Source organism: Stegostoma tigrinum, chromosome 34 (assembly GCF_030684315.1).
Source record: "Stegostoma tigrinum isolate sSteTig4 chromosome 34, sSteTig4.hap1, whole genome shotgun sequence".
Classification (NCBI taxonomy): Eukaryota; Metazoa; Chordata; class Chondrichthyes; order Orectolobiformes; family Stegostomatidae; genus Stegostoma; species Stegostoma tigrinum.
The window spans coordinates 21,588,179-21,614,937 of NC_081387.1; the positions used below are offsets into that span (position 1 = coordinate 21,588,179).

Below are 26,759 nucleotides of genomic sequence, written 5' to 3' on the forward strand. Positions count from 1 at the left end.
AAATGTATGGTAACCAATTGGGATATAAAGCACAGACTGGGCGTTTGCTTTGCAGAACACTTGCATTAAGTTTGCAGAAAAGACCCTGAGCTGTCCAGTTGCCTTCCACTTCAACACACTGCTGTGTTCCCTGGCCAACTACTCTGTTTCGGGCTTACTGCAGTTCTCCAGCAAAGATCAGCACAAGCTGGACGGACAGCACCTCATTTTCTGCTTGGGAAATCTGCATCCTTCTGGACTTAATATTGAGTTAATATTAAAAACAGCAATATCTGGAATTAATATCGATAGTCTTTGTCCATCCAGCTGTGTGTCACTCTCTTTGGGTTGTAAATTCACCGATTATTTATCTTCCCCCACCTTCCAACCAATCTCCTGTGTGAATACCTACCTTTTCCCACCTACCATTGTTCTGAAGAAGGATCACTGGAGCCAAGGCATTAACTCTGATTTCTCTTCACATATGCCGCCAGATCTGCTGAGTTATTCCGGCATCTGCAGTTCTTTTTGGGTGATTTTTTCCCCAAGGATTCACCCTCAATTCTGGATATCAGAAGCTCCATTTCACTAAACTTTGAACTAATTTCACTGATATTGCATCCTTGCACTTGTTAATCAAATTCACAATCATTTCCTTTTATTCATTCCTGTCCATTTGTCTCCAAAACATAAACCAATACATTCAGAAATTTGACAACTAAGATCATTGCATTGCTCAACATTTTCATTATTGGTTCCTGAGGTCTTTGACATAGCAAAGTTGTGTCTTGTACTCTGTCATTCAATGATGTTTATAATTGTGTTTATGTCTATTTAAGGAGAATACGTCTGAAAAAACTAATTACACATTCATCAAAAACAACTAACCAACATATTAATATAGTGGTAATGAAGCATAAATTTTATTTTTTGCTATTAAATGATTCATTTTTACACTATTAGTGCATAGCGAGTTTTGAGAAGATTTGTAGCTCAGGTTGAGGTTCTGGATGTAAGTTACATAAAAAGTTACACAAAAACACATAAATAGAAAGCAGGGCATAACACCAGCGCTTCACCAGAGGCTCAGTGATGATGTTACCTAGAATAGTGACGAAACGTCTGAAAACTAACCTTCCAGCTCAGCAAGCAAACTTCCATCCAGAACTATTAGTGCATTTCTGATAAACAGAGCAGAAGGCTATTTATCTCTGACAACATTTAAAGCATCCACACCTAAAGAATGTGGAAATTTGTAATAGACATTGGTTATACTGGTAGGGAAATATATTATTTCCTATTTTCTCATTTAAGGAGAAAATCCACAAAATAGAATGTAGAACATAGAACACTGCAGCATGGGACAAACGCTTTGGCCCATCATATCTGTACTGATATTCTAAACCAATCCTGTCCCCTTGTACATGGTCCATGTCCCTCTACTTTTTTCCTGTTCATGCATCTGCTCAAAAGCTTCTTAAACTTTGCTAGTGTATCTGCTTTTACCTCTTCCCATGGCAGCATGTTCCAGGTATCTACCTTCAGTGCAAAAAGCCGGCCTCAAACATCTTCTTTAAACTTTCCCACTTTCTCCTTTTACTTAGCATTTTCAACCTGTGAAAAAGACTCTGACTATCCACCCTATCCATATCAGCTTTAGTTTTGCATACTTCTATCTGGCCACCCAACAGCCTCCAATACCCAGTTGAAAACAATTCAAGTTTGTCCAACTTTTCCTTATAGCTAATGGAGGACCTCTTTTGTACTCTTTCCGAGGCCTTCATGATCCTTCCTGTGGTGTGGTGACCAGAACTGCATGCAATACTCCAAATGCTGCCTGTGTAAAGGTTTAAACAGCTGCAACACAACTTGCCAACTTTTATACTCAATGCCCTGATCAAAGAAGGCAAGCATGCCATACCCCTCCTTTACCATTTTATTCGCACGTGTTGCCAATTTCACAGAGGTATGGACTTGCAGCCCTAAATTTGAATACTCTTAATTTATTGTATTGTATACTTTCCACTTGCATTTTACCTCACAAAATGCATCACCTCTCACTTATCCAAAATAAACTCCACCTGCCATTTCTCTGCCCAACTTTCCAACTGATCTATATCCTTCTGTATCCTTTGACAACTTTCCTCAATATACACAACTCCACAAATGTTCAAGTCATCTGAAAACTTATGAATCAGACCCTCTTCATTTTCATCCAAATCATTTATATATATTACAAGCAGCCAACGTCCCAGATTAATCCTCATGGAACACCACTGGCCATGGGACTCCAGGCAGAAATACACCTCTCCACAACTATACTCTGTTTCTTGTGACCAAGACAATTTTGTATCTGACTTACAAATTCAGTGTGGGTCCCAAGTGATTTCATCATCTAGACCAGCCTACTGTGAGGGACGTTGTCAAATGCTTTAGTAAAGTCCATACAGACAACATCCACTTCCCTACTCTCACCAATAATCTTGATCACTTCCTCAACAAGCTCAATCAAATTTGTGAGACAAGGCCTCCCACATACAAAACCATGCTCGGTATTCCTAATAAGTACATTACTTTGCAAAGTGCTTAACTTTTAACTGCCCTCTGGGCAATTAGGGATGAACAATAAATGCTGCCTGGCCTGAGACACCCTCATTCCATGAATGAATAAAGAAAAAATGCAAGCAAACCCTATCCTTAAGAATATTCTCCAATAATTTCCCTGCCATTGATCTAAGATTCACCGGCCTATAATTTTCTGGATTATTCCTGTTGCCCTTTGTAAACACAGGAAAAACATTGGCTATTCTCCAGTCTTCTGAGATCTTGCCTGTTCTAAAGAGACTACAAAGATTTTTGTTAAAGTTGCAGAGATCCCCTTACATGCTCCCCTGATCCTGGGATGGATCCCACCAGACCCTACTGATTTATCTTCCTCAATGTTTTTCAAGGCACCCAACGCCTCCTCCTTCTTAATATCAATATGGCCTAGAATATCAACATATACCTCCCTAATCTTACCATCATTTATGTTCCTCTCTTTGATGAATACTGACATGAAGTAGTTATTAAGGATATCAATGAGTTCCTCCGGCTCCATGCATAAATTACCTGCTGTGCCCTTGAGTGGATATGCCCTATTCATAGCTACCCTCTTTCTCCTAATATATGGGTAAAAAGATTTGGAATTCTCTTTAATCCTTCTTGCCAAGTACACTTCATGGCCTCCTTTCAGCGCCCGTAATTCCTCGATTAAATTATATTCTGGTTCCTTTATATTCCTCAAAGGCCTTGTCAGATTTCAGTAAATGTGCCACCCTGTCTGGAATATCAGATATGATTAGAAATTTGTAAATGTTATTCATGTTGACTGTTTTTTAAAAAAATGTTAATGTGTATGAATCACAGCTTCGAATGCAACAATCAATTTATCAAAACCACTGCAGAAAGAATCCATCAACTGGTACAATAGACGTGAATTTGATTGGCTGGCGGAATTGGAGGATCATGCTCTGATTAAAACCTGACTGTATCTGGCTGTGGCTCTCAAATTTAGTAGAATAAGACATTATCGGACGAAACGTGCAAGGTTGTTATTCAGAAGGATTTTCACAACTGATCCGGCGTTGACAACTGGTCTCTGAGAGGCTGTTTTCCCGACCGGGTGAAGGTAGGATCTGGTACACATATCAGGATAACAGGGTCCATCATTTCCGGCTGTTTTACATTCAAAGTGTGGTGAATCTTAGCGTCAGTTTCTGCAGAGTATTACTCTGATTACAGCGGGTTGTGGGTCAGGGGAGTGGGGACCCTTAAGATGAGGTCAACCAACCATTTTAAGTGGTGTATTGGGCAAATGAAGATTTTTTTTAGGCTTCTGGGATGAAATTAAGTGTCGGCCTGTGGCCCAGTGGTAGTATCTCTGGACCACATGATTCGCTTCCAGGCGTGTTATGACATGGCCTAACTAGATGATTGATTTTAATGAATTAAATAAAGCACAGTGATAACAGTCACGGGCAGCAGAGCGTTAGTAGTGATAAATCTCAAACATGCCACTTTCTGCCTGCGGAGTAACACTGCGGGCAGGAAGGTCCTCGGGATCCTGCAGCTCATAGCTCATTCCCTCTCTCTCTCTCTCTCTCCAATTGACCTTTAATTTGTTTCTTCTCACCCCTCCTTCTTTCCTCCAGCCCCTCAGAGCTCCTTGCTGATCTTTCAGTCCCCAGTTCCGATACAGCGTTTATTCCTGGGATGTTCACTTGGCTTCTGTCTCCACCTGTGACTGAGGCCGATCCGCATTAGTTTACAGCTGGTAGGATGCCGGCAAGCCGGGTGAAATTATGGGGTGGATCAGTCAGTGCCCTTTAATCCCGCAGATTGTCAACGGGGCGGAGTTCTTCCCACCATATATCAATCCGGGACAAAAGAAGGGAAAGATTTTCTCAGTGAACGTGTGGGTGAAAGTGTGGAGATGGGACATATTATCCGCATTGTAAAATGATACCTGTCCACCCTCATAGTCGAGGAAAACCCCGATCTTCCGGGGCTGTGCACTTCCGGAGGTTGGGGTCTGCGAATTGGAGACTCTGTCACGATAGCTTCCTCTGGCTTCTTGCCCCACAATCCAGAATCCGGTCTCCACTTTCGGGACAATTGTTTCCTTCCTCTCCACAGACTCTCGGGCTACTCCCACCCCCCACTGTGTCCCCTCTCCCACCTCCACCTCCCAGTAATGTCTGCCTGATGTGAATCCCTCTGATCCCAGGACAAAGGGCCAGGAATCAAACCTCTCTGGGGATTCAGGGAGCATCTGCCTTCTGCTTCTGAGTCTCACACTGGTCCGGTCCTCGGACAGGACGAGCTGGGGATGCGCGGTGCTTGGATCCAGAGTCAGGGAGGCTGGAGCTGGAGACGAGGTAAAGAAACATTTCGTAAGACCGTTGTTTGATGTCATTTAATACAAGTCAACCCATGTTGAGCATGCAATCCTATTTGTATTAATGGAATTGTTTGTTCTCCCACCTCTGCTACCCCTACCCTGAGACTTTAATTGGATGTCAGAAGATAATTGGAGAACCATTGGAAACAGCATTGAGATCACAACGACTGGAGCAAGGTGGGCTGGTTTGTTGCAGAGAATGCATGTTGTGTGGGTCCGTATACCTAAAAAAGTATAAGTGCAAATGATGAGAGGCAGAATGTGTGAAAGGAGATCTGGATGAAACATCTTTGGAAAGACATGAAATGTGGGAGCAGTGGTTTGGGTGGAGGGGAGAACTGGGACGAGTGAAAGTCAGGAGACAACCTGAGCAAATGAGCAGTTGACTTGTTGTCAATTTGTGTTTCCACCTAGGCTACTTTCCAGTCTTGGAGACAGTAACGACTGCAGATGCTGGAAGCTAGAGTGTACAGGTGTGAGGCTGGGAAGCACAGCAGGCCAGACAGTGGTTGAGGAGCAGGAAAGTTTACATTTCGGGCCAAAATCATTTGTTAGGACTGGGGATGGGAAGGGAAGCCCAGAAATAAATAGAGAGAGGTTGGCTGGGGCTGGAGGAAAGACAGGAGAGATGGTAATATGTGAATATAGGTAAGGGATTATAGTGATTGACCTATGGGAAATTGGGAGTGGATAGGTGGATAGGAAGATAGGCAGGTTGTGTCAGGTCAGGATGGGGAGGGGCTGACATGGGATAAGTCTGGGGGTGGAGGGATTTTGAAGCCAGTGAAGTCAATGTTAAGGTCATTGGGCTGTAATTTCCACAGTGCAATATCAGGTGTTGTTCCTTCAGTTTAAGTTTGGCCATACTCTGGCAATGGAGGAGGCCAAGAATGGACCAGTCTTTCGGGGAGTTGGAGAAAGATGGCAATTGGAAGGTTGGGTTGGTTGTTGCATGCAAAGCAGGTGCTCCACAAGCTGGTCCCTGAGTCTGCATTTACTCTCTCCAGTAAAGAGGACCACATTGGGATTAATGAAAGGAACCAATAAGGTTGGATGATGTGCAGGTAAACCTCTGCCAATTCTGGCAGGATTGTTTGGGGCCTTGGATGGAGGTGGGGGCAGGAGGTCCACCTCTTGCAATTGCAAGGAGAGGTACCAGGTGTGATGGAGGAATTGGTGGGGAGTGTAAAACTGATGAGGGAATCATGGAATAAACAGTCCTTGTGAAATGTGGAGGGAAATATCTTTTTGGTGATGGGGTCGGATTGTAGATGGTGGAAATGTTGGAGGATAATGTGCTGGATCCAAAGACTGATGAGGTAGTACATGAGGACTAAGGGGACTCTATCCTTATTGTTGTTGGGGAGAGGGAGTTTGAGGGCAAAAGTGCAGGAAATGGACAAGGTGCATTGAGGGCATCCTTAATTACAGAGGATGGAAAATTATGGTCCCTAAATTAGGAAGATAGTTGGCTTGTCATGGAGTGGAAAGCCTCATGCTGGCAGCAGATGCACTGCAGGCACAGGAATTGGGAGCATTTTTTGCAGGCGGTGTGGTCGATGTAGCTATGGGAGTCAGTGAGTTTGAAATAGATGTCATTGGTGAGTCGGTTTCCAGAGATGGGTACGGAGAGATCCTGGAAAGGAGGGAGGTGCCATAAATATTCCAGGTGAATTTGATGGCAGGGTGAAAGGTATTGGTGAAGTTTATGAACTGCTTGAACTTGTGAGCACAAGGCCTCACCAATGCAGTCATCACTATAGCGGAGGACGAGGTAAAGGATGGTGCCAGTGTAACGGTGGAAGATGGACTGTTCCACAAATCCTACAAAGAGGTAGGTATAGCTCAGGCCCATGCAGGTGTCCATGGTCACCTATTGGTTTGTAGAAAGTAGGAAGAGTCGGAGGAGTAATTGTTGAGAGGTCAGCCAAGCAAATGAGAATGTCAGTGGAGGGGGGCTGTTTGGGCCAATGGGACAGGAAGAAGCAGAAGAAGAAGAAGCCCTCCATGTGTACAGGGACTGTCCATTCCTGGTGACATGAGGTGTTGGAAGCAGGGGAATTGAAAGTTTTGGAAAAGGTTGAGAGCATGGGTTGTGTCACGAATGTAGGTAGGGAGTTCCTGGACTGAAGGAAAATAATGGTGGTAGGAGGGCATGAGCTTGGTGGGACAGAAGCAAGCAGAGACAATGGATCGACCAGGGCAGTTGGGTTAGGGATTTTGGGTCGGAGATAGAAATGGCTGGTGTGGGATTGGGGATCTGTCAAGTTGGAGGCTGTGGATAGACAATCTCCCAAATTGGAAAGATTGTTGATTGTCTGGGAGACGATGGCTTAGTGATTAGAGGTGGGGTCATGATCAAGGGGCCAGTAGGAGGAGATGTCAGTGAGATGGCATCTCTCCTCAGCACCGTACACATCAGTACACCATTCAACCACCAGCACCCCTCCCCCTCACTTGCTGGCAGTTTTAATAATGACGTTGGTGTTGGAGCAAAGGGAGCAGAGTGCTGCATGTTCCAATGGAGAGATGTGGAGTATGTGAGAGGCATGGAGAGATCCAAGCAATTGATGTCACTGCGGCAGTTTGAGATAAGAGGTTGAAGAAGGGTCGGAGGCCAGGTGGGGCATCCAAGAGGATGGAGTTTGCTGGACATGGAAGAAGGGGTCTTTAGAGGATGGTTGGATTCCCGTTCCAAAAAGAAAGGCACAGAAGTGAACATGGCAGAAGAAAACTCAACATCACGGCATATGCAGAATTCATTTATGTGTGGGCACAGGGGAATGAAGGTGAGCCATTTGCTGAAGAGTGACCATTTGGCCTCAGTGAGGGGAAGATCTGGGGAGATGGTAAATACTTGGCAGGGGTTGGGGCTGGGGCTGGGTGTAGAGCTGGAGCCAGGAATGATGGTGGAGACTTTATCAGAACCGGGTATCCCCACACCATTAATCATCATTAATAAACCAAGGAGAGGGTTGTGGACCAATAGATATCAAACAATAAAGAGAAAGGAAGAAACAATGAGAAAAGAGAAAAGAACAATAGGGAAGGGAACAGCCAGAGAAAAGGAGACTTGCAAACTCAAACACGGATCATTGGGCTGTGCAATTTCAAGGACGCTGCTCATCAGCACTTTTTGAAGTGTAATGAGGCATGGGCAAGAATTGTACACCTAGAATGCAAGGACCAATTCTGACGCATGAATTTTAATAAAGTTAGAGTTCCAGCCATTGAGAAAAGCATAGGTGAAATACTAGCATCAAGATGGATAGCGGATTATGCAAGTGACTTTAACATGTAGCTTTAGTTGGAGATAAATATCATTTGCTATTCATTGCTTTACACAAAGGAGGAGACTGTGTGTTGATTCTGCTTTGAAATTGGTTGGTAGGAATATGCTTAATAAAGATAACAAAGTAAAAAGAGAATGAAAATAAAACTAAGATAAAATATTGTGTCCAGAAGCATTCTCGATATAACATTGAGTCATAGGTCATTGTAATGTCATAGTGAAACTGACCCTTCAGCCCAACTAATCCACACTGACCAGATATCCTAACTTAATCTAGTCCCATTTGCCAGCATTTGGCCCATATCTTCTGAACATTCCTATTCATACATTTATCCAAATGCCTTTTAAATGTTGTTATTGTAACAATCTCCTCCATTCCTCCATACATACGCCATCCTCTGTGTGAAAAAATTGCCCCTTGGGTCCCTTTTAAACATTTCCCCTTTTGCCTTAAGCTGATGTCTTTTATTTTGGACTCCCCAACCCTGGGAAAATCTTTTGACTATTCTCCCTATCCATGCCCCTCATGATTTTATAAACTTCTATAAGGTCAGCCTTCCAACACTCAAGGGAAACTAGCCCAGCCAAACTTTCACTCAAACCCTCCAACACTGGCAACATCTTAGTAAATCTTTTCTCAACCCTTTCAAGTTTAACATCAACTTTCTTATAGCAGAGAGACCAGAATTCAGTGCAGTATTTGAAAACTGGCCTAACCAATGTCCTGTACAGCCATAACATTTCCTGCCAACCCGGATACTGAATGCACTGATCAATAAAGTTACGCATACCAAATGTCTTCTTCACTACCCTGCCTAACTGTGACTCCACTTCCAAATAATTCTGAACTTGCACTCCAAGGTTTCATGGAGATCTGAATTTCAAGACTGAATTAAATAAAGTTGCCATATACCCAGAGAATCATAGGGTTGCTCTTTCATGAGAAAGAGAGAGGGGATAGTTTGAGAAGGACAGACTTCATGGTAGTCTCAGCTGGTGTGAGAATTAAGTAACGTAAATCACTCAAACCAGAGTAAAAGAATGGGCGAGAGTCTTAGTCAAAGTGAATGATAACCAATATTAATGACAGAAACACTATCAAGAAACTATACTTTCTACTCATCATGATATGGTTTTTATGGGAGCTAGCTTTACACAAATGTATTGTTACTTTTTCTACATTATACAGTGAGCAAAATTTGAAAACAAGTCATTGACTCTAAAGGAGCTTTGAAATATCACATGGTTATGAAAGGTGTTACAGGAAGTTGACTCAGTTGCTTTTGTTCCTTTATGAACAATTTGACCACCAGTTGTATGAATTGCTCTGTTTCATGCTGTGCAGTCCTTACCTATGCAAATATTCATTCAGTGCCCATGACCACCTCCAGCCTCTGCAAGTATAACCACTCACCCACTCCCACCACCAACAAAGAGCGTTTGCTTGCCTACAGGAGAAAATGCCATGTTTCCTAAATCTGATCTTCCAACTCCTGGTTTGTAGAACACATTTCAACATTCCAAATACATGGACAGTCATTAGCAACATTTTACTGAAGCCACCCGAAAATTGATTGGTCTCACATAGACTGGACAAGCAATGATCTAATTGACTGATTGCACGTCTGAAATATGGGACCAGGTAAGAATAGCAGATTTCCTTCAATAGTGGACAATTGATAGTGGTCACATGGTTATGATTAGACCAGCTTTTTATTCCAGACTTTTATTGAAGTCAAATGCAATCATCCGCCCTGGTTGAATATGATCTTGTGTCCCTGAAACATTAGCCTGGGATTGTGGATTGTTAGCCCAGTTACATTACCACAATGACACTGTCTCCCCCTCTATAACAATAAGTAGTTATCTTCTTTCTGAAGTTTTGGGTCTTTCCTATGGTAAGGAAAACACCTACATCTCAATTAACTAATGCATTGTTACTTACATTAAATACTAAACACAAGGATCAGTGATTTAGAGAATTAGATTTTAAAACTCTTCTCATTTGGATTTATAAATCAGGATTTTTTATTTACCTGAGTCAATAAACATGATCATTTCTCTCCATGCTGTGTACTGCAGAGGACCTTTGAACTGTTCAATGGACAGTGCCTCATTTGCCACCGACAGTATATCACAGTATTCACTACTATTGAAAATATGAAATAGTTGATGTTAGAAAGTGAGCAAAGTCATTTTCTCAGTAACTTGACCAAACTGCTGAGTTTCAGTAAAGACTGTATCCTACCTTCTTTTCCAACAAACTTCCTCCTGAAATAAAGGAATCAAAAATAGTGAGGAGGACGGCAGCATAATTCAGCGCATTAAAATGAGCAGATTAACTGATGAAAATTAAGCCAGCAAAAAAGAATCTATGTTTTACTAGGGGAATTTGATGAGACAGGCAATTTCATACAAGAGAAAAAATAAGTTATTTGCCTAGTGTAGCAATACCCTATGTAGAAAGAAAACCAAACTGTGACATATAAGGACAGAGTTTACAATGTTAATGGTGCCTTAGCAAATAATACCACAGAATGCAAAGTAGTGTCTAAAAATTGAACAATTGAACAAAACAATTTTACGTGCTTTATTTGAATGCATGTTGCATTTGGAAGAAGATAGTTGAGTTGCTTGCAAAAAATTGAAATGTGAGTTATAATGTGAAAACTATGAGAGAGTTGTAAGGTGAGGAGCTTGATACTCATGGGTATTTGACATTTCAGAAAGACAGACAGATAGAAGAAAGGAGTTGGTATACTTTTCTTCAGAAAGGAAGATGCCAGTATATACGTGAAAAACGGTCTTATTTTGGAAGGTGAAGATATAAAACTATTTTGATTGGAAATAAGAAACAGGTATACAGTAGGACAGCCTCTCAATTACAAAGTCACGGGGTCTTGTATGAAGGTACTACAATAATTTTGATCAACTGTAATTTTTTATAAAACAATTGGCAAAGGTAGCCTTGATGATGATTTCATAAAGTGTATTCATAACAACTTCTTAAAACAATGTTCTGGAGCCAGTCACGAAATGTATAATTACAGAATCTGAAGACTCGTTTCTGAGGAAGGGTCACCGGACCCAGACATTAACTGTGATTGTTTTTTTTTCCTCTCAGATGCTGCCAGACCTGTTGATCTTTTCCAGCAACTTCTGTTTTTGTCTCTGATTGATGATGAATCAGGACGAATCGGTGGTCTCATGGTAAAGCATTCTCAAGGAAAGAGTGATCATAGCATGACACATTTTTTGGTTAGTTTAAGGATGACAAATATGGACCTTAAACTCTATTAAGGGAATTACAAATGTTAAGACACTGAGTTGTCTAACATGGACTGAGAAAATAGGTTTAAAGATAAGGGGTAGTGAAGTAGTACCAGCTACTCAAAGATATGTTTCATAATTTTCAAAAATATTTACTGCCATTTCAAAATATATAATATAAAAGAGGGATATGCTATCTATGGACAAAATCATGATATCAAGCCTGGTATCACATTGAAAGTAAAGGCAAATTCTCTGAAAACACATAGGGTGAAAAATATATAATGATGAAGAAACTGGCACATGAGAAAACCAGAAAGAAATATAAACACAATTATAATTTTTGACAAAAATCAAAAAAATGTAGACAGTCGCCAAAGTGACATAGACGATAGTAATTAGAAGCAAAGGAATGGCACAGACTTTGAACAAATACTCTGCATCTTTCTTCATGGTAGAACATAAAAAGACATCCGAGTAATAACAGTACTAATTGAAGGGGAAATTGGAAGGCAACAGAGATAGAGGATCTCAGTATTTAAGGTTCAGTATAATCTGTTGTAATCTACTTTGGCATGGGGGTTTGAAAAACATACCAGAATTTCAAAATGAGGAGAAAATGTTGCATTACCAGGTGCTTTGTTCATCTTCATAAAAGAATTACAATGTTAAAATGTATGGCAAATAATTAAAGAACTAAAGTTTATCTCATTCCTTGTTGAAGGAGTGTGTGACATAAAAATAACAGTATTTTACTGAATTTGTACAGGGAATTATTGAGACCACATCTAAAGTACAATGTGAAAATTACTATCAGAGTTAATAGATGAGGAACAGGAAAGTCAACATTTCGGTTTGAAGTCCTTCATCAGGAATTGATACAAATTGGTATCATTCCTAATGCGTCATGGCACGTGGCATTTCTGAAAAGGTTTACTGGTTGATTCTAGATGATAAGCAGGTTATCTTACAATAATTTTTTAGTCAAGTTGGGCCTATGCTCAGTGGAATTCAAAAAGGATTAAATCTTATTAAAACATAGCATTCTGACTATGTCTATGTTGAGAGATTGTGAACTCCAGAACTGAGGAACATACATTAAAAATAAAGATGAGGAGGAATTTCTTCTCTCGGAATGTTGCTGATACTTCTAGTTATTTCAATGAAGAAGCAATGGAGGTTGGCTCTTTGCCTCATTCAATCCTGAATATATTCAACATTCAGATGACAATGGTCCTGAGGGTTATGAGGGACAGTGATTCCACAGTGAGATCAGCCATGAATGTATCGAATGGCTGAGCAAGTTGGAAATGCAGAAAGACTTTCTCCTTCTTTGACTTCTTATGATCTTTAACATGTGAAGTATAACTATTTTAAATGGAGTGCAGTATCAGAGAAACATAGAGGCAACTTTTACACAAATCTTTTAGGTAATTGGCAAAACACAAGATTGTAGCAGTTTCTTGCTTTAAAACAATGACCAATGATTGGGAATGTATTTGAGTGATACATATCAGCAAGTCGTGTCCTCAGATAAATTCTCGAGAGAAAAGGATCAACAAGAAAAGATTTACAAGAATGTTGCCAGGGTTGGGGGATTTAAGCTATAGGGAGAGGCTGAATAGACTGGAGCTATTTTCCATGGCACATCCAACTCTGAGGAGTGATTTGATAGAGGTATATAAAATCTTCAGTGGCAAAGATAGAGTGAATAGCCAAGGTCTTTGCCCTGCAGTGGGGGAGTTCAGAACTAGGGAGCATAGATTTGAGGTGAGGAGAGGAAAGATTTTAAATATTTAAGGGGCAACTTTTCCCACACAGAGTGTGCTGCATGTATGGAATGAGCTGCCAGAAGTGGTTGAGATTGGTACAGCTAGAACATTTAAAAGGCGTCTGGGTGGGTATATGAATAGGAGGGCGTCAGAGTGATATGGGCCAAAAGGTGACAAATGGGACTAGATTAAATTAGGAAATCTAGTCCGGATGGATGAGTTGGACCGAAGGATTTATTTCCGTGCTGTACAGTTCTATAACCCGATGACCTGAACAGAGAGAAAGAAGACCAATTTTCCAGATGAAACAATATAAGACACAACATGAGTTACGAACTAAGCATCATTAACATGGAAACAAATTCTAAATATTTGTTTGAAAATGTTTCTGGGAATCTGCAGGCAATTTAGAAGTCCATCAGTTTCGTGAGACAACACCCAAAACACCTTGACTAAAAAAGCAATCTGTCACTCCGAGTTTTCACCGAGTATTTTTTTAACTTATTGGTTATTTTTGAGTGGAACTTCATTGAACTGAGTTGGTTATTTTTGAGTGGAATTACGTTGAACTGAGTTGGTTATTTTTGAGTGGAATTACATTATATTCCCTCACCTTCAGAAATATCACCTCATCTTTTTGCTTCATTTGTTTCTGTAACTTTAAGAGTTTCTCCTCAATAGAGTTTAATTTGTCCTGAATCTTTCGAAGATTTTTCTCCATTGGTTCGACAGTCCTCGCCTCTTCTTCCCTGAGATCTCTGAGTAAACGCTGCTCTTTCTCAGTGAGAATCTGGTGCATTTTAGTGAACTCGGATGTGATGTGGGTCTGCAGGCTTCTCGCCTGTTCCTACCAAATGAAATGTGAAACATCATTAATGTCCTGCGACAAAGGGAACAAAACTGACCGAGATCCCAGAAAATCAACACAAGAAGACCTCACCCTCACTTCGGAAATATTCCGTTTCTGGCTCTGTTCTGTCTCCAGAACCTCCGCTTTCTTCTCTGTGAGCGAATCTAAAGCAGATTCGAGCTGAGCCTGGAATTGGGAGAGAGAAAAATCACGGAATTAAACTTTTGGACAGTGGAAGGAAAATGAAATAATCAGGTAGTAAAATGCGTTGCCATTAACTTGGAAGATTTCAACAGCTTGAGTAATCGGGATGAATGGGTGCCCTCTGTGTTCCGGCGTAGCAATGCACATCACACAGATCAAAGCCTTGTCAGTTTCACAAAATAACTTCAGTTCCTCCTTGTGTTCCTCACAGTGACGTTTACTTTCCTTCTCTGCTAGAGTTTCCTTTACTTTCCGAGCTTTATCTGCCAGACTCAATACACTCCGATTTACTGAGAGCCTTCTTCGCGGAACCTTCTCATTACATTCTGGGCAGAAGTTTACGTTCTGATTTTCGATACAAGAGCGGCAGAAATTGTGTCCACAACCCAGCGTGACTGGGTTGTTGAAAAAATTTTGACAAATTGAACAAATCGCCAGGTCGATCAAACTGTCACCCAGTCGGGAAGCCATGCTCACTTACAACACTTCCTGGTTCAAAATGGTCTTAAATTCTGTGTTGCTGAACACTTTCTGTTCTGCAATAAAGTACAAATGATTCTTAAAATGTACCGTCGACGTTCAGGTTGGAGAAGAAAACGAGAACAGGTTGTACGAAAGACAGTGTTACAGCATAGAGCGCAGTAAACGATGTGATGTGGGAGGGTGGAGATGCAATGGGGGTGGGGTTTGGGGCGCAGAACAGGTTGTGATGGGCGAGGATCGAGATTCCTGTGTTTCTTGTTACAGACTGGTCAGGCAGCTTCTTCCTGATGGTGCAACTAACTATGTAAAATACATATCACAAAACTGAGTTCAGTTCATTTTTGCAGCGCCCCATCCCACATACCAAGTACCATAAATACTTTAGAAGTTATTTCAGATGACTGATAAAGAGAAAGAGTTAAGAGAAAACATCTTTAGAGTTAAGCAACCTGGGGAATTTTGATTCGTTCTGCGTTAACAAAGGTAAAGGCGTTTTTATTAAACGGCGAGACGGTGGCTACACAGCAGTAGTAACTTCACTAGAGCGTTAGCGACATTGAGTTGTCCAGGCTGGCGCAAACACGGTTTAAAATTCCTCAAATACGTTGCATCTGTGTTTACCTCCGAGGCAGATGCTGCTTTGTCCATGGTGAAGAGAAATCGCAGCGACTAAGAAGGTGTAAAAGTGATAAGGAGGCACGATTGGATAAACACTGATCAAGTGAATAAGACAATAGGACCAGAAGAGATGCTGGAGGTAAGAACAAACACGATAGAGGCACTGGCAACAAGCTTTCAAACCTCCTGAAATTCATGGAAAATGTGGGATTGCCAGAAAATTGCAACAATTACAACCTTGTTCGGAAAAGATAAACTGTAAAGCATCAAAAGTCTCGTCTGAATTTGTTGGGGTTAACTTCAATAGTGGGGAAATTTCTAGAAACCATTAGAATAGAATGAATAGTCACGTGACCCACAACCGTATTATTTAGAGGAAGTCATGCCTTACTATAGAGAGGGTTGTTGAGGTGAGCACCGTTATGCGGTATACATAAACTTTGTGAAGGTGTTCAAAAGAGCGCCACACGACAGATCTGTGAGAGAAAAACGTACAGCTCACCAGATACGAAATGGATACACAATTGGCCGCGACCGACAATCGAAAAGATGTTTGTGAATGAGTCAAAGAGCGTGCAGAAGAGCTTTGTTAGAATAATTCCAGGGATGCGAGGCTTCAGTTTCGAAGATGATGTGGAAAAGTTACGGCTCTATGTGTGATCTTGATATTAACGTGCAGGAGACAAATTCAAAGTTTGTGGTTGGCACACATATTGAGAGCGTTGTAAACTGAGAAGGATAATGTGGAGCTCTAAACGGACGGAGACAAATGGGTCGAGTGGGTGGATAGACGGCATGTGGAGTGCAATAGAGAGGAGCGTGAAGAGAAGCATTTCAGTGCAAATGACATGGAGACTCAGTGTGGAGTAAAACATACTGCTCCAAAATACAAGCGGGAGCAGAGAGACATGCGTGCGTGTGCAAAAGCCAGGGCAGGCGGAGTGAGGAATTAACAAAGCGTACGGCCTCCGACTTTGTTTTTAATAGAGGCATAGCATACAAGAGCCGCAGTTCATCCTGAAACTTTAGACGACACTGGTAACGTATCAGTTGGAGTACAGTGAGCGCTCTGGCTACTATACAACAGGAAGGATGTGAATGCATTAGAGAGAGTCCAGGACATATTTACAAGAATTGTTCCCGAGATTAGGGCCTTCAGTCATAAAGTTACATTGGAGAAGATTTCCTTGGTAAGAAAATCGAGGATTCTATCTACTCCAACGTCAAAGGGCTTTATTGTTTTACGCCAGTGGGAAAACAATCTTTATAATCCAGAGGCTTCTTCATGGAACTAAAGAAATATGTATTTTTTTATAGATTTGCTTTTAGCCCCCCTTTGACTGTACAAATCAATTGTATTATTAATTAATTACATACATATCTAAACAGGATAATTATGTGATTTCATGATTTATGATGTTTACCATGATGTTTACACTTGTCAATTATTCCTTGGGCCTTCACAATATATCAAACACATTTCAGAGTTTAGCTCGTGCGCCAAATATTCAGTACTCCGCTACTAATTTAAAGGTTTTTTTATGCCTCAGACATAATAATCACCAGGAAAACAGTTAAATCACTTAATGTCTGGACTTTTAAAACTCCATCATATACAAGCATACACACACTATATGTATGTTGTGGCATTTCAAGTGTAAATCCACATATTTCTTAAATTTCTGAAGAAGGGTCCCAACCGAAACGTCAAGCTTTCCTGCTCCTCTGATTTTGCTTGGCCCGCTGTGTTCATCCAGATTCACACCGTATTATCTCTATCTCTTAAATGTGTTTTCGCCAATATCACCCTTTTAGGCCAGATGCTCATAACTCTCTGGGCGAAATAAAAATTCCTCAAAATCCTCCAAACCTCCAGCTCTTACTATAAAGATGTGCAGCTTAGTTAATAAGCCCTTTACTCTGAAAACTCTCCAAATTTACCCTGTGTACAGCACCCACATCTTCATACACCTTAATCTGAACCCTTCTGTTTTTTTAAGGAAAGTAACCCCAGCTTATCAGGTCTTCCTTCATGGCTGAATTGCTTCTGCTCAGGCAACATCCTATTGAATCTCTTCTGCACTCTCTCCAGTGCGATCAGATCATTCCTACAGTGTAGCGATGAGGACTGCATACAATACTCCAAATGTGGCCGAAGTAATGTTTTAATCAGCTCCAGTATAACCTCTGATAACAAAGTGTGAGTCAGAGATGAAGGGTCTAGGCCCGAAATGTCAGCTTTTGTGCTCCTGAGATGCTGCTTGGCCTGCTGTGTTCATCCAGCTCCACACTTTGTTATCTTGGATTCTCCAGCATCTGCAGTTCCCATTATCTCTGATCACAATTTTAACCCAGGTATAACCTCTGTTGTATTGAATGCCTCAACCAATAAACCCGTAGCTACCTTATCTATCTGGCCTGCTGGCTAAAATATCAATGAACATCCACACCAAGGTACCTAGGATGCTTTCTACTTCCCAGGGTCCTACTGTACAACTTGTACTTCCTTGCCTTGATTGCACTCCAAAACTTCATTGCACCACATTTTTAAGGATTAAATTCCATTTGCCACTGCTCATTACATCTGATCTACTCATCTATACCATCGTGTCCTCTAAGACATTCCTCGTCATGATTTATCACATCACAAATTCTTGTGTCACCTGCAAAAGTACTGATCATGCTTCGTATATTCACACCTAGATCATTAATGTACAAAACGAACAGCAGTGGAGCCAGCACTGAAACCTTTTATTCAATATTCGACCTAGATTTCCAGTGACAAAAATACCCTTCAACCATTGCCCTCTGTTTCTTCCCACTGAACAAATTTTGCCTCCATTTTGCCAAATTGCCCTTGATCCAATTGCAGCTTAAATTTTTTAACTAGCCTGCCACATGATATCTAGTTTCCTGATTTAGAGCAAACACGCTTTTTGAATAATGGGATCCATTAGCTGTCCTCTGGTACTCTAAAAATTCTGGACAGAGAGGATATGAAAATTAATGCTAAGCTTGAATTAATATCCTCATTGCCTTTCACAGAAGCCTGGGATACAACTCATCTGAGTCTTGGGATTTATCATTTTCAACACTGTTAAAATTGTTAATAGCTCCTCCCTCTCAGTGTTAATAAATTCAAATATATCACAGTTCCCCTCTGTAATTTCTAGACCTACCTCGTCCTTCTCCGCAATAAATACCGATGCAAAGCACTCATTTAAAACTATATCCATATCTTCTGGTTGCATTAACACATTGTTATTTTGATCCTCAAGAGGCCCTCATAGTTCATTGGTCATTCTTGTTTATAAAACTCCTTTGAATTTTCCTTAAAGTTACCCATCAGTGTTTTTTCATGTGACCTCTTTACTGTCTTACTTTCTTTTTGAAGCAACCCCCTGCACTTTCCATACTCCTTCATTTCGCCTATCCAGCCTTCTGACTTGTTTATCCAACCGTTCATCTTTACAGGAACATTTTGGCACGATGAAATAAATATCAGATCTTCTAAAACTATTCTACGGTATTGTAAACAATGACAAGATACCTATAAATAACGCAACCTGGTTCCATGCCAGAAGTGATCACTGGCCTGAGTTGGGCAGTTTACGTGACTGTGGCCTTCTCCTTATTCCTCAGAGAGTCACATAGTCTATGCTTCTCGGGAATTCACCATCCAAGACTGGAGCCATGCCTGGCATAGAGGAAGAATGATATGTTTGCTGCAAGTCAGTCACCTTAGCTGTAGGGTATCCGTGCAGGATTTCCTCGGGGTATTTACCTAGGTCAACTATCTTCAGCCGCTTCATGAATGATCTTTCCTCCATCATAAGGACAGAGTGGCAATGTTCAATGATTGCACAATGTTCAGCATTATTCCTAAATCCTCAGATATTAAAGCAGTCCGGTCCAAATGTAATAATTTCTAGACAATATCCAGGCTTGGGCTGGAAATTGGCAAGAACATTAACAATGCACAAATGCCATTGAAATTGTTACAATGATCATCTGCAATAAGAGACAATCCATCTGCTGCCCTTTGACATTCAATTGCCTTATCATCATTGAATCCCCAGCTATCAATATCATGGGGTTACCATTGACCAGAAACTCATTAGACTCACAACAAAAATATATTGCCTAAAACAATAGGCCATAGGGTAGGAATACAGCACTAAGTGACTCACCTCCCAACTCTGCAAAGCCTATCCACCACCTACAATGCATAAGTCAAGAGTATTCTGAATACTGCCCACTTGCCTGGAAGTGTGCAGCTCAAACAACACTCAAGAAGCATGACAATATTTGGAACAGAGAAGCCAACTTGATAACCAACACATCTACACATACCCACTCCCTCCGCCATCTACACTCCCTCGCAGCAGTGTGTACCAGCTACAAGATGAAGTATAGAAATTAACCCAAAGATCCAGAGATATCACTTTCTAAACCCACAACCATTCTCATCTAGGACAAGGCAATAGATAAATGGGAACACCACTAACTGCAGGTTCCCTTCCAAGCCACTCGCCATCCTGACTTGGAAATATATTGCTGTTACTTCACTGCTGCTGGGTCAAAATCCAGAATTGCAGATCCACATCCAGCACCTGGGTTGCAGCAGTTCAAGAAGATAGCTCACTGCGACCTTGTCAGGGGCAACGAATGACAGACAATGTATGTTATCCCAGCTAGCGATGCCTGCATCCCATGAGTGAATTAAAAAGTGTCCTGCATGGACCTTTGACCAACCTGAGAAATGCATATTTTAAAGGGGAATCAGGGCCTAATTTTTACTCTTTTAAAAAAAATCTCACAATGTATTATAACAAATACAGTAGGAAATATCTCTGTGAATAGAGTACCTTTGATGGAATTTAAGGACTCAAATCATTTTTGTGGGAGGGCAAAAAAGCAAAAAGTGACACTGAAATATCAATGGAAACTATTTTAAAGGAGAGATGAGAAATGCAGGAATTCAGGGAGGGAACTCCAGAGCCTGGGAAGTCAGCAGGTGAAGGTCTAATATCCAATAGGGCATGACACAAATCAAAAATGTTCAAGAGGCTGCAACTAGAGGAGCAGGATTCTCGGAGAGTTGTGAACCCACATATTGCATGGTTGCTCTTTTGGCTTTTAGGTGTTTTCAATCTTTGTCTTTGTCCCGCAAGCTCTGTTTTAACATAGCTAGTGCACAGACTGGATTTTTACCATCTTCTGAAGGGTTTGGTGTTTTGGTAATTAATCTGTTGTCAGGTTATAATTTTTTGTCTTTACGTGGTGTGGTTTCCATACTTAATCCTGCATCTCCAAATTAAATTTTACCCAGCTAGTGAAACAGCGTTGACGTTTAATTTGCTGCCACTTTTGCTGAAGCACAAAAATGCTGAAAACCTGACTACATAAATAATTTCCAGCATATTCTTACAAAGTGGAATTTGTCAACATTAACTATCTAATTTTGGCAGGATCAGTGAGGAATATCTGATAGTCTCAACAGCAGGTGGCGCCATGTCTACTGGAAAGTTCAATGGCCCTGTACGGTACACAGTTCGAAGAGAAATAATGGATGACATTAACCTGGGTAAAACACATCCTAATCTTCCCGACTGGAAATACGACTGACAGTTGCATCACCATGTTATCAGGAAAACCTACTGTTATGTGAGAGCTTGTGTTACCAGACAGATAGTGTGCCGGTTGGAATTAGACGGTTCAGTCAACAGAAAGGGCAGCAGAAACTGAGAGTCTACCTTGGACAATGGAGGCTGTATGATGATGTTATTGAAGGATTCAAGGCTCAAAATACTAGAGAGATAATTATCCCTAAGTTTAACATGCTCGGAGATTTTATTACAACGTAGGGATATCAGTAAACTTCCAGAAGGGGGTGTCACAAGGCAATTTGGAGATAGGGATGCTGATAGAACATAGAACATAGAACATAGAACAGTACAGCACAGAACAGGCCCTTCAGCCCACAATGTTGTGCCGATCATGATCCTCGATCACGATCATGCACCCTCAAATTTCTGTGACCATATGCATGTCCAGCAGTCTCTTAAATGACCCCAATGACCTTGCTTCCACAACTGCTGCTGGCAGCGCATTCCATGCTCTCACAACTCTCTGTGTAAAGAACCCGCCTCTGACATCCCCTCTATACTTTCCACCAGCCAGCTTAAAACTATGACCCCTCGTGCTAGCCATTTCTGCCCTGGGAAATAGTCTCTGGCTATCAACTCTATCTATGCCTCTCATTATCTTGTATACCTCAATTAGGTCCCCTCTCCTCCTCCTTTTCTCCAATGAAAAGAGACCAAGCTCAATCAACCTCTCTTCATAAGATAGGCCCTCCAGTCCAGGCAGCATCCTGGTAAACCTCCTCTGAACCCTCTCCAAAGCATCCACATCTTTCCTATAATACGGCGACTAGAACTGGACACAGTATTCCAAGTGCGGTCTAACCAAAGCTTTATAGAGCTGCAACAAGATCTCACGACTCTTAAACTCAATCCCCCTGTTAATGAAAGCCAAAACACCATATGCTTTCTTAACAACCCTGTCCACTTGGGTGGCCATTTTAAGGGATCTATGTATCTGCACACCAAGATCCCTCTGTTCCTCCACACTGCCAAGAATCGTATCCTTAATCCTGTACTCAGCTTTCAAATTCGACCTTCCAAAATGCATCACCTCGCATTTATCCAGGTTGAACTCCATCTGCCACCTCTCAGCCCATCTCTGCATCCTGTCAATGTCCCGCTGCAGCCTACAACAGCCCTCTATACTGTCAATGACACCTCCGATCTTTGTGTCGTCTGCAAACTTGCTGACCCATCCTTCAATCCCCTCATCCAAGTCATTAATAAAAATTACAAACAGTAGAGGCCCAAGGACAGAGCCCTGTGGAACCCCACTCACCACTGACTTCCAGGCAGAATATTTTCCTTCTACTACCACTCGCTGTCTTCTGTTGGCCAGCCAATTCTGTATCCAAGCAGCTAAGTTCCCCTGTATCCCATTCCTCCTGACCTTCTGAATGAGCCTACCATGGGGAACCTTATCAAATGCCTTACTGAAGTCCATATACACCACATCCACAGCTCGACCCTCATCAACTTTTCTAGTCACATCCTCAAAAAACTCAATAAGGTTTGTGAGGCATGACCTACCCCTCACAAAGCCGTGTTGACTGTATTTGATCAAGCCATGCTCCTCCAGATGGTCATAAATCCTATCCCTCAGAATCCTTTCTAACACCTTGCAGACGACAGACGTGAGACTTACTGGTCTGATGTTTGGATTGATCCCATCAAATAAGCTATGAACCCATTGACCACTACACGATTTTGATCAGTGTCTCAATCTGAAATTTGGGCTTCATTACAATTTTCCTGTCAGTTTTCCATTGAATTGCAGTGTGGAAAGGTTTTGGATGGTTTCTTGGGGAACAGACGGTTGGCAAGATAATCTGCTTCATTTCCAGGAGGAGAGGGGGTGATTGAGAGGGGAGAGGGAAAGCAAAGGAGCAACATGCATCTCAATAAATCCTAGTCACAGGGAAACCATTACAAAAAAAATCAGACAAATTGATTTTCAACTTAATTCTAATTATCTTCATTGTTACATGTACTCAAATGAGTGCAGTGAAAAGTTTGTAAGCTGCCGCTTACAGCGCCATCTAAGGTATCAAGGTACCTATATACAGATTCTTAAGCCCAAATTCTGAGGGTAAAACAACATTTAGAAAAATAACGACATTTAAAAGTCCAGCGTTGCAGATCAGGGGAATAAATCAGCATAATAAAGAAATCAGAAGTTGAGAACAATAGTCCCTCCAACTCATTCCACACTGGCACCTAGCCTCCAATCTGCCTTGATTCCAGACTGCACCCGGCTGTACCTTGAGGCTCACAAGGCCAGAACACGGTTGTGGAATCACCTCCAAGCCAGAAGTCCACACGACAGCCACACAGGGCGAAGGACCACCAATGAAACAAAGGATATGGACAGACCAGGTGAACACCAGCTAAAAGTCCTACTTCATTGTAGTCTTGTGTATCAATTGCCCTCTAACCTGTTTTGTTCATGTGCTGTCTGTAATGAGTTGCTGAATCATTATAAAGGATGCCACTCTGAGAGGGGTGACAACCCCAGGCAGTGAAGGCTCTCAGGTGAAAGACTGTCTTCTGGGCAGATGTGGGCTTTATCCTGAGCTAAATTCCAAGTGTCTTTGGTGTAAGTTGTGATCCTGAGATTTGCTGCAGCTTTTAATTGAAATTGTATTCTCTACTGGGCCCACTGTCTGGTCCATCTACCTCTTTCCTGTTTAACTGCTGCTCACCTAACATCTACTGTTTCTCCCATGGATCTGTCTCACATATTATCCAAATCCATTTTAGATTTCATCAAACCAATTTGAATGACCTATCCTTGTTCTCTGTGCTTGGAATTGTTCCCTCAACTTATGTTCTTTTACAAATTGCTTCAATATCCATGATGTTCTTGATCGCTAAGGGAATCAAAGATAACAGGGAGAAGGCAGGAGCATGAGATTGAGAAACATATCAGCCATGATCAAATGGTTGAGCAGTCCCAATCGGCCAAATGGCCTAATTCTGCTCATCTATCTTACAGCCTTATAGTCTAATGTGATCAATTCTGAAGTCCATCCCCATCTCCAGTATCTACTGTTTGAACCACACCAACCAGATTTTATCAGTTCTCGGAGCTCCAAAAAATAGTGTTAATTTGGGATGTGAGTGTCACATGCAGGGCTAGGATTTGGTTCCCATTACTAATAAGCCATGAGAAGGAGAAATACCATGTTTCCTTAAAATGATCCAGCTCAACACAATGAGCTGAATGGCCCCTGAATGACCTCATATCAATGATTCTATTCTCCCCCTCCAACTCCACTCCACTCCCTCCTCACTCTACCCCCTCCTCTCCCTCTTCCAATTTCCGTTCCTCCCATTCTTCCTAAACCCTCACCGTTCTTGGCTGCCCGAATGTTCTACCCTCACATCTCCTCTTCCCTCTGTTTTCCCCTTGCACTCCTCATTCTTCATTCAAACACTCCCACTCAACATTTCCGCACCTGAGCCCTTCCTGCTCTTCCATTCCCCCGCCGTCCCCCACTCTTCCTAACCGCCACCAGTCCTTCCTCTTCCTAACCCCGACTTGTCCTTCCTCTTCCTACTCCTTCTCCCTACTCCCGCAATTTTGCTTCCCAATTGCACTTCCCACTCTTCCTTCTACCTCTGTTACCCAGTCTTCCTCCCGCTTCCCCTATCTACCCTCCACCTCTCTTCCCTTCTCTTCCCTTCCCCCTCACTCACACCTGACTTCCCCCGCTCTTCACAGCCCACCCCTCACCTCTCTGTCACCCCTCTCTTCAATTCATCCTTCCAATTTCCTTCCCCCTCAGCCTCCCTCCTCCACATCCTGCGCCATTCAGCCCCTCAACACCCCCCCCACCCTCATTCTTCCCTCCCTCCCTCTCACTGACGGTGTTATTTGATCTCTCCCCCAGCTCCAGCCTCTCTCACTCTGGACCCAAACACAGCGCATCCCCGGCTCATCCTGTCTGAGGACCGGACCAGTGTGAGACTCGGAGACAAACCACAGCCGCTCCCTGACTCCCCGGAGAGATTTGATCCCTGGCCCTGTGCCCTGGGATCAGAGGGATTCACATCAGGGAGGCATTACTGGGAGGTGGAGGTGGAGGAGAAGACCCGGTGGAGTTTGGGAGTGGCCCGGGAGTCTGTGGAGAGGAAAGGGGGGATCCACCCGCGGGAGGAGACTGGATTGTGGGGCTGTATCCGGGAGTTGGCTATTTGGCCGCCACCTCACTCTCAGAGACCCCTCCCCCTTCCCCTGAGTGTGAATCCCAGGAAGATCGGGGTTTTCCGGGACTATGAGGGCGGACAATAGGGACAACATGTCCAATCTCCACACTTTCAAATACAGGGACGGAATATTCCCGGGAAAACCTCCACCCCGCTGACAATCGGCGGGACGAAAGGGCACTGACAGATCCATCCCATAACTTCACCCGGTTCCCCCTGTCTCCTGCCAGCTGTAAACTGATGGGGTTCGGCCTCTGTCACAGGGAGAGAGAAACCAGGTTAACGTTCCGGAAATAAACCGTGTACCGGAACTGGGAACTTAAAGATCAGCAAGGAGCTCTGTAGGGCTGGGGGAAGAAGGAGGGAGAGAGAAAAACAACAACAAAAGGAGGCTCAATTGTAGAGCTGGACTTACTGGGTGGAATGAGCTGTGAGCTGCAGGAACCCGGGGACCTCCTGTCTGTCATGTTGCTCCACAGGCGGAAGGTGGCGCTACATGACGGTGTTGGCGATGAATCAGTCAGTGGTTCTCAGACTGGGCTCAGTGGTGTCTTCCCGGGGGACACCAAACCATTTCACTGCAGAGTCAGTGGTGTCTTTCCAGGGGGACACCAAACCATGTCACTGCAGGGTCAGTGGTGTCTTTCCAGGGGGACACCAAACCATGTCACTGCAGGGTCAGTGGTGTCTTTCCAGGGGGGCACCAAACCATTTCACTGCAGGGTCAGTGGTGTCTTTCCAGGGGGACACCAAACCATGTCACTGCAGGGTCAGTGGAGTCTATCGGTGGGGGAGCAGAATCTTATAATTTCTCCAGAGTACAAATGGGAAAATCATGGTGGTAGCGGGGAGAGAGAATAGGAAAAGTGCAACAAAAGTACCAATGTTGTATAAATGTCCAGGAGGTTGCATTTTCCTGCATGGTGAGCTGAGTGATCGCCTTTGACATCAAGGCTGCATTTGACCAAACGTAGCATCATTGAGCTCCTTGCAAATTTGGCATTGGGGGCAAACTTTCGGCTGGTTGGAAGAAATATGATTGTGTTTGTTGGATGTCAGTCATTTCAGCTCCGGGACATCTCTGAAGGGGTTCCTCACTGTGGTGTGCTGGGCCCAATCATTTTTAGCTGATTAAAAATGACTTGTCTCCATCATATGATCAGGAGTGAGGATGGTCGTTGACAGTGCACAATGTTCATTACTTGTGACTCCTCAGATACTAATGCAGTCCATGTTCAAATGAGACACAATCTGAACAATATCTAGGCTTGGGTTGCCATGTGTCAAGCAACATTTGCAACACACAAATGGCAGGCAATGATCACCTTCAATAGGAGACAGTATAGCCACTGTCCTTTGTCATTCAACGGCATTAATGGAATTTGTATTTGCAGATACATTCTATATAGTTCAAAAAGCCAGCAGTTTATGGGCAGTCAGTCAAAGTGGCATTTTATAAATTCCTAGTTGAGAAATAAAACCAGTCTGACTC

At 42.4% G+C, this 26,759-nt stretch overlaps 1 protein-coding gene across 2 annotated transcripts; it reads right to left on the reverse strand.

Annotated features, from left to right (window-relative positions):
• Positions 1-862: 862 nt before the first annotated feature.
• On the reverse strand, positions 863-14,927 carry LOC125446538 (zinc-binding protein A33-like). 2 transcript variants are annotated; one of them, XM_048520176.2, is made up of 6 exons: positions 14,385-14,927; positions 14,202-14,291; positions 13,869-14,102; positions 10,462-10,484; positions 10,250-10,362; positions 863-4,887 (listed from the first exon to the last, which is right to left on the reverse strand). In XM_048520176.2, the coding sequence occupies exons 1-6, from the start codon at positions 14,778-14,780 to the stop codon at positions 4,337-4,339; spliced, it is 1,407 nt and encodes a 468-aa protein (XP_048376133.2). In that variant the 5' UTR covers positions 14,781-14,927; the 3' UTR covers positions 863-4,336. The 2 variants fall into 2 exon arrangements, with proteins under 2 accessions (XP_048376133.2, XP_048376131.2); XM_048520174.2 differs by having other exon boundaries at positions 14,196-14,291.
• Between the last annotated feature and the right edge of the window lie 11,832 nt (positions 14,928-26,759).